Below are 13,666 nucleotides of genomic sequence, written 5' to 3'. Positions count from 1 at the left end.
TTACTTTATGATCTGAAATCAGATACAGATGAAAAGACCGAATGACAGTAATCACATACACTTGGTAGGAAGATGTAGCTGGTTATCACTACCAATTATTAGGATTAGGGTGCGATTACTTTTGATTTGGATACTCTTTTCCCTTTATAAGTAAAATCACCACTCAAAAGTCAAGTGATCATTTATAATAAAACTGTTTTGATGATCGGAAACATTAGATTAAGAAAAGCCAAAACAGAAACCTTCATGAGACCAAAACAGTCAGCAAGCTTGCCTTAAAATGGAGAGTTAAGCTGAACGTATACATTTAGAAAGAACTCTGAACATTTTCCCAGACATTGTTAGCTATTCTTGGGTAAGGTGGTAAAATTGGGGTGCCAACATTGGTGTCATTTAGACCGTGAACCCAGTGAGCACATTCTGACCACTCTCCGAAATGGCCCATTTCGTTTCCATTAGTTTTTAAAATCATAATTTGTTAAAAATTCTCTGACAAATGGCTTCTGGGGAAAAAAGAGGTTTTGAGTGGAAGCACTTCTCCCTCGGGTGTGTGAGAGAGGAGAGGACCTGCGTGCTATCACAGCCACAGTAAAGTACCTGCCACAGGCGGCGGGGTATAATAGCCAGCCTGTCCGCAGACGGGTTGCAGAATATTGGTGTTAGCAGGCTATGCAGAAAGCTCAGTGTTTATGAACCTGTGAAATATCTTAAAAAACTTCCTTCATGGCCAGAGCAGTTTACAAGCTTGTATCCAAAACATTCAGAGCTGCAGTTTGATGATGCAAAACAGAAGAACACAACTGCTATCAAGTGCTGCAAATTAAATCTTGATTGCATTACATTTAGTCAATTGCTCTTGAATTGTTTATTAGGTACCAAAGTAAGTAGAGCTGAAGAACGAGGGGATATAGATAGCAGTAAAAGTTAATTGTAATTTATTTTCAGGTAGGGGCTAAGATACAACAATCTCTTTTTTTAAGGTTTAACAAACAACAAACTGCCATTTAAATAATTTATATAAAACGAAGAACAGTCATTGTTTCAATAAATACAATCTAATTGTGTCCTAAATCTTATTGATTTATAAACAGGTATTTATATCATGTAGATTTATCAGGTACTTACTGGACAATAATTGTATTTTTGTAATAATGGAAAAAATAAAAAATCGGATAACCTGGTGATTTATGATTATGTTCATAATAATTATAAGTATTCATGGTTATTTTGATGCATTAGCTTAAAATATATCAGGATAAGTACCCAGAAGGTCAGATATTTTTTATGTTTAAGTCTAAATTATCACTTTTTATGCCTGCCTGTTCTTTACAGAGTTAGCTGTCTTGTGCTGTTGGCTCAAATTATTTTATTAAATTACTGTTTAATTTTGATTATGCTGTGTAGTAAGCCTGCAGTTAGCTACTCTATACAAATTAGGGTAGAAACTAATAATTATTTTGCTAGTCATTTGATTTTTAAAATGAATAATGGGATAGCAAAATATTTCTTAAAGAAGATTTTTAACAGAATTTAATCTAGATGAAACATTGTTTTTTTCTTAAATGCAAAATATTTATATATTTTATTATAAATGTGGTATAATTGCTGCTCTGATAGGATTGCTCTTTCAGCTAAAGGGATGTTTTAGAGTCAATATACTCCATTTAACGATTAATCGATTGGATTATTTGAGGATTAGTTCAATTATTGATTAATCCACAATTGTCCCATTAATTGTTAAGCCATAATAGAAATTCCAGTGTAGCTTCAAAACAGAGTGATAAATGATACCATGCTAGTTTGCACAACATGACCCTCTGGAAATATTTAAAAAACTGAAAAATATGTCCACTATGTAAGTTCAAAAGCCTTTTTTGGAGTTAGTTATTTTCACTAGTTGTTCTGGACCAAAATGCAAAATGACTGGCATGATGAGTTTTATAGATTTTAATGAAATCCTTCAGGTAGATTAAAAACAGAACAGGTGAAGAAACAGAAGTGAACCGAGGATCAGGTGAATAGTGGCAAATGACTGAGACTGTGAGTAGAGGGGAAAACAGGTGCAAACGCATGAACAAACAAGGAAACACAGATGCTGAGAACCGACTAATTAACAACAAGCTCTGGCAGAGGGAGAGACTGTAAAGCAAGGATAAACACTGGAAGGAACACATGAATAACACAAGAAATAATGACTGAATAGATGAAGACAAAACCAACTAAAATGGTTACGTTTTAAGCAAGAGAAATAAACTAGTAAAACAACTGGGACATTTTTTTTATTAAAGGCAAATCCAAGTTGCTGAGTTCCTTCATTTTCTCTTCTTTTTTTATTCAAGTATGCTATGAGACAGTCAAGGACAAATAGTCGAGTAAAAATATTACAATAATTTGAACAAATTATTGTAAACCAAAAAGGGTTTTATTTGTTAATTAATTGCTTATTCAATTGTACCTACAGTAGTGACTGCTGCATGTGGTTAAAGAGAGATCTGAAAATGTCTATTCAACAACATGCCATGTGCTTCTCGTTAGGCTTTTAAATGATGCACTTGTATGGGTGTGTAGGGGACAGATGTAAGATCACTATGTTGAAATATAGTCATTCGAATATAATTATCTTGTGAGAAATTGATGGGAAAAGAAAAATCTGGTTCAACCTCTCCCCTACTGTTTGAGCTAATATTAGTAATATAAAAAATCTATAACTGCACATGGGCACATAGGCTGGACACAGTGTCATCTTAGCAGACTTTATCAGTTGAAAATTCTGTAATTCTGTATTCTGTATTTTATTAATCCAATGGAAAATATACAAACAATAACACCAATAAAAAAAACATTTATTTATTTGAATTGTAATTTTTTTACAGAATATGGTTTAATTTTATTTTTTACTAGTTTTACTAATGGTACGTTACATTATCCTCAGATCTTAAATCTAATGAGTTAAAAAAATCTCCACTTTTTTAGCTTATAGATCCTCTTCTTCTCCATGGTCACTATGGCAACTGTTACAACAATATGAATTATAAAACTCATTTTCAACATGGTACTCTCCCTTATATACACGGCTTTGAAATATGTTGTCCTTTAAACACAAGAAGTGCCTGAACAAAATGCTTAAATACATTATACAGGTGAAGATTCCTAATCTATAAATACATTATAGAAAGCTTCTACAGTCATAGTTCATGAGAGCAGCATCCACCTTGAATGCAGAGGTCAGGTATCATTCAGTTTCAATTTAACACCTGGAGGTTGGAAATTCCGAGGACAATTTGAACGCACCATAAGCCTCCTATGATGATTGGTGAATGACTATTTATGGTAAACTCATACCTCCCAGTGCTGTGCTATCTGCTCAACAGGTGGCCAAATATTGGATGAGGATAACTGTGAGTTAGATTAGCATTAGCAGAAGAAAACAACTATAATTGATGCTTGGTTTAAAGAGTTAAAGTTCGTACTTTTTTAATTCTTTTCAGGTCCTGTTGAGAAAACAAGGTATTATCACCCCATTTGATGCTGTGTTCCAGAAACACTTTGGTTCAACTACACAAAAACATAATGTATACTATTAGGGCTGAAACATTTCATCGGATTAATTGTGATAAATCGATTATTAATCGATTATTAAAATAATCATCCACAGTAATCAATTAATCATTAACTGTAGTGTAGAGACTCTAAAATATGTAAACATTTTGCATTCAAGAAAATGTTTTTTGACTATCAATATGCTCTATCCTGAACTCCTCAAGTGGAAAAGCTTTATTTTCATTTGGTTTAATTTCAAAAAAAGTTTTCTTTAAGGAACCTTTTTCTATTCGCTTATTAATAGATTAATCGAAAAAATAACAGATTAATTGATTTGCAAAATAATAGTTCGTTGCAGCCCTAAATACTAAACCAGCTTTCTATCTTAAAATGTTACATTTAAGCGTTGTTGCAAGAAAAGTGTAGAAGTGCCTTTGCTTTTAATGGCCCCAAGTTATTGCTGTCAAAACACTAAAGCCTCAGACTGTGAAAGGTTTCTATTTAAACGGCATTGATTCCCCCCAGGTTAGTCATGAAATGTCAACATGATGTGACTGACTTGATGTACTTCTTCTGATCAGCTTGCTGGTGCTTTACATTAAATTCTTTAAATAGATATTAAACCTCAGAGGCATATGTTCTGGCCCAAGTTTTCTGCATGGTTTAGCCCCAGACTGAATAAAGCTGCACTTTATATTCAGTCACAGTTTTCAGGATTACTCAGCATTTAGTGTCTATAGTCACTTGGTTTGTTTGACCCTAACTGTCCTTTACTGCTAAAAGGGAAATACAAAAAGGCAACCATACCTGTTCAACATTCTGACATCTAAAATACACTTTAATGTGTTTTATTCTGATTTTATGTTATAAACCAACACAAAGCATTACTGTAATTATAATCCATTTACTACTCCCCTGAATATAATAAAAGCAGCAAATTCCCCTCTGAAGAAAGCTAATTGTTAATTAGAGTCCTCTTGAGTGGAATTTGATTAAATTTATTCTAATCTAAATTAGCCAGCATTGAAAGAAAATCACATGAAGCCTTGCAGATGTTGTTGGGTATGTATTTGAAAAGCACTACATAAGCTTCAACACCCTGAACACATCATGAAGACACCTGTGTTTCTCCCGGCGGGGAAGATACAGAGGTGGCTGCATTATGCCTCAGGCATGCTTTTCTTCACTATGGACAGAAAAGCCTTTCTGTTTACTGGAAGGTGGATAGACCCTAAGTAAGGTTAAATCATGAATCAAAACTCTGCTCGCTATAAGTGACGGAAACATTGACTTTATCTAAATGCAAAAAAGTTTTAATATAAATGTATTTGGATAAAAAATAAATAGATACATAGATTGTGATCAATATGCACATAATCTATCAAAATAAAGCAGTACATAGACTAGAATTCAGAACATTCTGATAGCATCTAGCCAGAGCAGAAACAGAATAAGAATAGACAGAATAACTTGATCCTGACAAGAATATGTATGCAGATCAGAGTGTAAATCGAAATGGAGCACCTCTCAGTCGGATCACAATTTTATTCCAATCCCACCAAATCAATTCAGAATATTCTGATTGGCATGTTTACACGACACATTTTTAGTCTGATCCGTCATTGAGATTAGTTATGTCTAGTTAAACTTAGCTACTGTGATGGGAAAAAGAAATGAAAAGAGGGAGGAAGAAGCTTTGCTTCCATACAGAAAAGGATTAGGGCCACTGAAAAAAAATGTTAACTGATTTTTAAATATTATTTAAATTTAATATTGGAAAAAAGTCAGACTTTAATCTCAAAATTCTGACTTTAATCTCAGACATTTGAATCTTAATTTAGATTGGCACCATGAAGGAAGAGAATTAGGCGACTTTTAAGGTGCCTGGGGAGCCCCCAGTGATGCCATTTTATTACTGGAAGAGCAGAAGGTGATTTAAAAAGAGAGCTAGTTTAGTCTCTAAAACAGACATGGCTATGGCTTGATGCAAACATGTTTGTTAGCTGTCAGAATTCAGTCACAATTGCAAGATTAAAGTCAGAATTCTGAGAAAAAAGTCAAAATTCAGATTTTTTCTCATATTATACTGAATTAAAATTAAAAAATCTGTTAACTTTTTATTTTTTCAGTGGCCGTAATCCTCTTCTGTACTTCAACGCACACTAAAATTAACATGCATTTATATGTTTTGCTACTACAAAGCAGCCGAAACCGATGGATAAACTCCCTCTTCCAAAACAATTCTCTTAAAAAAATCAGATTGGCTAAATGCTATCCTGTGCTGGTTTCCTCATCGCAGCACCAGAAGTAATCCCTCTCACCTCCAGCATACATTGGAGTAGAATCATAGCACCATTCTGAAAGCCACATTTTCTAGTTCAGTTCGTTAGCCACATGAAAATAAAAAGGAGTTTAAACTGGCAGTGGAGCAAATCTTTGCCTCTGGTTATTTTGAAAAGTTTATCCTCTGGAATTTTCTCCATCCTAATCAGTGGTAAAAATGCCTGATGCATTAAATCAAAAAGGAAAAATAAATAGCTGTTTGTATTTTCTGCTCATTTTATTTTCCTGGAATGCAGCTAAAATAGACCCCTTGTATCAGAAGAGCTGTACCCCCGCTCAATACATCACACCCTTCAAATCTGACAATGGCCGACAACAGCAGCCTTCATCGGCTATCAGATGATTTAGCTCAGAGCACACCTGAACCATCCAGTCCCACAGGTTTGATTGTATTATTTCACAGTGAGGAACTCTTCTCTAATGCAGCTATTGGCAGCCTCAGAATACCTGGAGCAGGCTTCCATCAGCTGTAAGACTAACAGGGAAAGCTGCCAGCCACTTTGTAGCTCGTAGTAAACCATATAGTGACAGTCAAGATTGGATCCTTACCAGAGCTGTATACGCCTCATAAATGTTTAATTTCCCTCTCCAGTTGTTATTGATACAAGCAGGGAGGGGTGTTAAAGCGATCAGCGGTAACAAGGGGCGCTCATGCCTTTTGTCTTTATTTTAATATTCATGTAATAAAATGCTGCTGCTGTGTGGAAGAATTGGAAGCGCAAGGTTTACCTCGCTAAAGCAGCTCACTTTGTTTTCCAGAAATAGAGAGATGAAATGAGGTGAAGAGAGATACTAGCAGCTCAAATCGCAGGTGCCTCAACCTCAGTTAGAAGAATCAAGTTTGCCTAAAGAAGCGGAAATAAACCCGGAGGTGTGTGTGGAGCAACAGTAAGGAGAAAGGGGGTTAAGAGAAGGAGATGGTACCCTCCTTTTCTTGCTTTATTTGGACTGGGATGGATACATTTCTTCCCCACTGTGAGAGTGTTTTTCCATGCTGGCTGAGGCGCAGCAGGACTGAACCAGCAATTAGACAGTGAGGAGAGAGGAGGTCTGGTTTGGAAGTAGAAGGCAATGGAGGGGGGGAGGCAAGGGAGGCACAGACTTCAACAAAGATGTCTCTGGTGGTGAAGAGTGGGATCAAAGCTAGTTTTAAGGAAGAAAGGATGGAGAGGATGTGGGTGCAGGGAAGAATAAAGAAACTAGCATTTATCTTGCTGGTTGTTGTGTATATAACATTACGAGAGTATATAATCCCCACCCTCACATAATCCGTATGTTGGTTTTCTCTCTCAACTATGCATGCTTTATCTCATGTGAGCATAACTTGTCAAAAAGTATTCAGACCCTTTGATTTTTTTTCATGTATTGTTGCCTTACAAAGACAAACTTGAATGTGGTTTTTTGGGATTATACGTGGTAGACTCACACAAAACCCAATGCATAAATGGGAAATGGAAAGGGGATGATGCAATGTTTACCCAATTTCTGACAAATACAAATGCAAAAATTGGAATTGACATTTTTATCCAGGTCTTATAACCTTTATACCTCTGTAGAAATCCAAAGCAGCACATTGTATTCAGAAGTCCCTTCCGCCTGTGTGTGATTTATTGTCAGTATAATTCTAGATGTTTTGTGAGGCTACAGAGTAAATTATAGTTAAGCCTAAAGCACGGAGCACGGGTTTCCAAAGTGGGATTTGGGACTCGTAGGGGGATGTGAGGCAACAATTGTGGGGTCATGAGATTGCTTCTACAATCACTGTATGGCCAGCAAAAAAAATATGAAGGCGAGTTTCCAGAGGAATGAACAAATTAAACATTTATTTATTTATCTTAGACATGATTAAGATATTCAGCATGCCATTAAATTGAAAACTATAATTAAATGTTCCATAGAATAAATAAAAAAAACTTTAAAATGATTAACTGAATAGCTATTATCACTTTAAAGAACTGGCTAAATTATGGAAAGGAAGTACTGATCTCTGCAGGAACTTTGTCATCTGATCAGGTTGAGCTATTTTCAAAGCAAAGGCAGGTGTAATTGCAGCAAAAGGTTGCTCTACAAAATATTGATTCATCTAAATAAATGCATGCCCTACATGCATGCTTTGCTTTTCTGGTATGTATGATTTTCCCTTCAAACTAGAGAGGAATAATCCACTCTGGGTTTTTAAACTACCCTTAATCTCAATAAAAGGTGACAATAACAAAGCTGGAAAAGGGGAATGAGTATTTTTTTTTTCCTATTCTATGTATTCATCCTAGACCACAGTGTGGAGAAGTTGTTTGCACTGTTGTCTTGTGGGTTTGAGTCTCAGTCTTTTCATTTTCTTCCAATGCAAGCATAGGTTCTCATCTGGCATTTCAGCTTCCTCCAAAAACAGGCATGTTAGGCTAACTGGCTACTCTAAAAAATGCATTTTCCTTTGCTGTATGAGACTGCATGTATTGTTTGGTTTTGTGTTGCCTCATAAAAAGCATTCACACCTTTTGCCAAACCCCTTGAGATAGTCTGGATAGACCGAGGAAGGATGCTGTAATTTAAACTGACTAATTGTACCCTGAAAGATAGGTCTACTTCTTTGTGCATCGGCACATTTCATGGTAGCAAATAAAAAGGCTTGAAATAAATATGCAAAATTGGCACTCAGATTTCAAGAGAAACTGCTCTGCATCTGCATTTTGAAGTCAAGGCTTTAGTTCTTTCGAGTATCTGGGGTCTGCAGCCGAGGTTGTGACTAAGCCTTGTGGATTATGAACATGTGCAGATATGCCTTGAGGACAGAGAGATGTGAGAGTCTCTGGTCAGAAGGCTAGATTTGATGAAGGCTGAGTAATCTCTATTTCTTCTAGTTCTGTGTGTTTGGCCTTTTACCTATCTATATATCTCACTAATATCCTCTCTGCCGTTAAACACTAAACTCAGATTTTGCACAGAAGAGAGAAATAAAAAAGGGAAGGGGAGAAAATAAACAGAGTTAGATGAAGGGCAGGGGGCCTGAGAAATGTGAACAGATGGGCAATCTTGTAAGCGAGGTTACTTGATGAAAAGAGGAGAGGAAACAAGAGGGGGAAAAGGTGCTTTATAGGGTGGAGGCAGCGCTGGGCAGATGGTTGGAGAAGCAGGACAAGAAAGAGACAGATGGGTAGAAAGGACTGAAAGATTTTACGGATGGATACTGCCTGCATTTGCAGGATGTGTCTGTGATTATACATACATGACATTTGCTGGGCCTCTGTCCGCATCAGTGTTGATTTTCCTCTCAACGAACCCCCCAGTGGCATGTTTGGTCCAGTGAGTTAATTAGCTGCATGCGTCAGTACTCACTCTGGTCCCATATGTATGTTCCACACCTGGTGCCATTCCTCTCAGATTCACAGAGGGCATCTCATCTAGACACGATTTACCCATTCACACAGTCTGGAATTGCTTTTGCATGCCAAATAAATAAGTGGGTGTTAATGAGTGATACCTGCATCAGCAACCCCTGATGGATCTTGCCTGAAGGTGTTGTTGGGATTGTTGTCTGTTTTTTGTTTAATTTTCCAGCTGCACACAGATATGGACAGAGGGGACGGGCGCACCAAATACATGCTGGAGGGGGAGGGAGTCGGCTCTGTGTTTGTTATTGACGGCAACACAGGGAACATCCACGTTACCAAGTCTCTGGACAGAGAGGAGAAAGACGAATATCGTCTCATAGCGACGGCCACAGACCGGGAGACCGGCCGTGCCCTGGAGCCCTCCTCGGAGTTCATCATCAGAGTACAGGACATCAATGACAACCCGCCTGTCTTCCCCAGTGAGCCTTACGTTGCCATGGTGCCAGAGATGGCCAACATAGGTACGGCGCCGAAGGGGCAGAAAAGTGATACTGGTGCCTGAATCATTGGTGGGTTTATAATGTCACAGGCGTTGTCCTGTTGGGAGGTCAGCACATTTTCTCGATGGATTCCAGTAGAGGCAGCCGGGAAAGCAACACTGACTCTGTCAGAAATACTAAGTCTCCTCTTCTCTCGCTGATGTTTTGGTCAGTACACTGCAAAAAATGGAAATCTAATTAAGTAATTTTTACTTAAAATAACTGCATTTTCTCTAATTGAGGACGAAAGTGAGACACTTTGCCAATGGAACAAGACAATTTCCATTTAAAATGAGAAAAAACAATTGCATTGTGCTGATGAAGTTTCTCAGTCATCCAGATCAAATTAAGTGTATTCACCCTTAATTTGAGTAGGTAAATATGATGATTTGCCAATGAAATTAGTATCTTTTCTCTTAGAATAAGATAAGTAGATAATATGAACTTGAAATAAGACAATGCAATTCTTCCGTAAAAGTTGAAAAAAAATATCCACTGGACTTGGTTTCCAAGATTTGAAGACGTTTCGCCGCCTCTCTAGGAAGCTTTTTCAATTCAAATGTCTGGATCCGCAGTGAGTTTGAGTCTTATATAGACAAGGCCTTGTATTGCTTGGAAACATGCAAATGGTAACCGATGAATGGGTGGAATGGAAGCAAACGACCCACTCATCGGTTACCATTTGCATGTTTCCAAGCAATACAAGGCCCTGCTTTTATTACATGTATTGGACCATAGAATGTTCGAAAATGATCAAGTGCCATTACTAAAATGGAGAACAATAGTCAACAACAATAGGTATCAGACCAACTGGCCAATGTTAACCAATGGTTTACAGAAGTAACCCATTGGTTACCTAAGTAACTACAGATACAGCTTATATTATTCATTTTATTGATTTTGTCATTTATATATATATATATATATATATAAACATGCAAATGGTAACCGATGAGTGGGTCGTTTGCTTCCATTCCACCCATTCATCGGTTACCATTTGCATGTTTCCAAGCAATACAAGGCCTTGTCTATATAAGACTCAAACTCACTGCGGATCCAGAAATTTGAATTGAAAAAGCTTCCTGGAGAGGCGGCGAAACGTCTTCAAATCTAGGAAACCAAGTCCAATGGATATTTTTTTTTCAACTTTTACAGAACAATTGCATTGTCTTATTTCAAGTTCATATAATCTACTTATCTTATTTTAGAGAAAAGATACTAATTTCATTGGCAAATCATCATATTTACCTACTCAAATTAAAGGTAAATACACTTAATTATTTATTTAGAGATCATTTTTGCAGTGTATGTCTGCAGTGATCAGAGAGAGAGAAAAAAAGAAATTTCCTGCATCACTAAGAAATGATCACTTACACTAGTGGTTCCCAAACCTTGCTGGGCCCCACTTTGGCTTACAAGAAAGGTTTTGCACCCCCCAATTAAACCCAACCTTTTTTCAAACTTGAACAATAAAATATAAACCACAGAAAATGATCTAATGCAGTAAAAAAAAAAAAAGGACAATGTGCTTTAAATCACAAGACTAGCACATTTGAAATATAACTACTTAAAATGTAGGTGTTTATTTTACAGAGTAACATAATTTAACTTTGCTGTCAGTGCCCTTTTTTTTTTTTTATAATACACAAAACAGGTCTTTTATTAATTTATCTTCTATCACACTGGACTGGACTAGATTTACTTTATTTTCTTTAAAAAAGAATAACTGATACAAAACAAAAATGTGCAGAAGCATTATTTCAACCAGCTGCTGCCAGTTTGCAAATGATTAACTCCACTGTATACCTACAGTTTAGACAAAATTTAAAATCACAGCTTGAAGATTAACATTTAACTTATATTTTTATTTTATTCATGTTTCTCAAAGCTGTTGAGAATCTGTAGAGAAAACTAAAGATTAGGGTGATGGCAAAGAGATCTCCCTACCTCAAAGACCCAGAAATCTCACCAAAGCTAAATTGTACTTTTCATTTAGTTTCTGTTAAAACCAGAGAGACTTTTTCCAGAAGAATTGAAAGGGAATTGAAATATAAAACAGTTAAATAATTTGCTTAAAATTTATATTCCTTTTTCTAAATTAATTTTCAGTTGTTGCTTTTCACCTTTTGATTATTACTCTGCATGTCTGGCCATGGTTAAGTGGTTAGCTGCTAAGTCCCACTCACATTCTGGACAGTGAAAAATCAACATACATCTATCTTACTTGGATGGCATGTTTACTTGTATTTCCCATTTTCAGGAGGACCCAAAAGTGGATCTCTGTATTATTTAATGCTTAAATCCCAAAAGAACTGAAAAGTCTTGAATTATTAATGAGACACTCCACAGTCTTAATGATAGAAGTCTCGATACAACTTTTTATTTCCGATTCAATACCGATATGGAAGTTTTGATGATCGACCGAATCTGATATGGACCTGATATGATATTAGCATGAATCGTACCTGCTTTTATTACATATATTGGACCATAGAATGTTAGAAAATGATCAAGTGCCATTACTAAAATGGAGAACAATAGTTAACAACAATAGGTATCAGACCAACTGGCCAATGTTGACCAATGGTTTACAGAAGTAACCCATTGTTACCTAAGTAACTACAGAAACAGCTTATATTGTTCATTTTATTGATTTTGTAATACATATATATATATATTTTATATATAAAACTTATATATATGAAGTAATTAAGCAGACTGGAAATAAAGTCAAGGATTTTTCTCATGTCTTAAATTAGATTTGCTGCAGCAATAGAAGGTGAATTTTAAGCTAGGCTAAAGGTGCCAATTAGTGTGAATAGTTTTTCAACATGCTATCCTCAGTAAAAATGTTAAAATGTTTATAAAAACTGGGATCAATAATATCATTAGAATTCATCATGTATTCCTTTTGAAGAGCCCAAGCTTTTTAACGGTCAGTGGAGCTGATATTTTAGTCAGATATTTAGTCCTGCACTGAAAATCAGACCAGCTGTCAATTTTAAGGTAACCTAATTTAACTTTTCTGAGAATATCTAAAGTTCTGTACAAGATTTTTTGACTAACAGCCTACTTTCAGATAGAAGGAGCTAGATTAATCTAGTTATTAATCTAGTTAGATAGTAGTTAGACTAACGGGAATGGAAGGACCTGTCTGTCTTTTCGTTCTGAGCTGTGGTTTCTGCAAAATTTTGTGTGACTCATTTTAGACACCGTTTTTTTTACCCTCAGAACAACAGGTCCTTTTCTATTCGTAATGTTATGACTTTATTTTTTTGTAATGTTACAACTTTATTCTCAAAATAGAAAAAAAAAATCTCTAGCCTGGCCATAATACTCTGTTGTACTTGACAGTATTTCTAGTTGTTCTCCTATTTTTTTGTGATTTTATCTTTAATCAGTAAAGAATCTCTCTTTGCCAAAACAAGCTTTCTTGTTGACATCACATGAGGCATCCGATCCGAGTGCTCTCTGTTGTGTTTTTCTTGTTTTTACACTACTTCCTCCATTTATATGTATTATTGATTGCAGCGAAATGTTTGAGCTGTATGTAGGAACAGAGCTGCTTTAAAATGCATGGAAGCAGTTTGTGAAGAGGATTAATATGGACCTCAAATAGCCATACTGGATGCTGAACATTATTACCTATCATTTCAAGCCATATTGTTAGAAAAACCATGTGCTTCTTTTGATGAGTTCTTTTGGGGGGATTTTTAGCCTGACAGACAGACTTATAATGAGCCCAATTGGAGTCTTTAAGATCGAACTCTGGCTTAAAGATGTAAAGCAAAACATATTACAACCAAAAATCAGCTAAATTAAATTTAAAGTATAAAACAATTATTAGATCTTGAATGTCCACTGTAAAGTTTACTAATGCCAGCTAATGAGGGTGGTTATTTAAAATACCTCAAT

General features: G+C 35.9%; 1 protein-coding gene across 1 annotated transcript in view; it reads left to right on the top strand.

The window, feature by feature from the left end:
- The window catches only part of LOC107094888 (cadherin-24-like), a gene marked incomplete at its 5' end in the record, with an annotated part of 52,059 nt that overhangs the window by 2,070 nt on the left and 36,323 nt on the right, over positions 1–13,666 (top strand). The window contains one exon of the mRNA XM_015390773.1: positions 9,439–9,733. Within this exon, the coding sequence (XP_015246259.1) occupies positions 9,439–9,733 (295 nt within the window). The remainder of the gene's footprint in view (positions 1–9,438; positions 9,734–13,666) is intronic.

The sequence above is a fragment of the Cyprinodon variegatus genome, unplaced genomic scaffold, assembly GCF_000732505.1.
Source record: "Cyprinodon variegatus isolate N-32 unplaced genomic scaffold, C_variegatus-1.0 Scaffold512, whole genome shotgun sequence".
NCBI lineage: Eukaryota > Metazoa > Chordata > Actinopteri > Cyprinodontiformes > Cyprinodontidae > Cyprinodon > Cyprinodon variegatus.
This window is presented reverse-complemented; position numbering and strand designations above follow the sequence as displayed.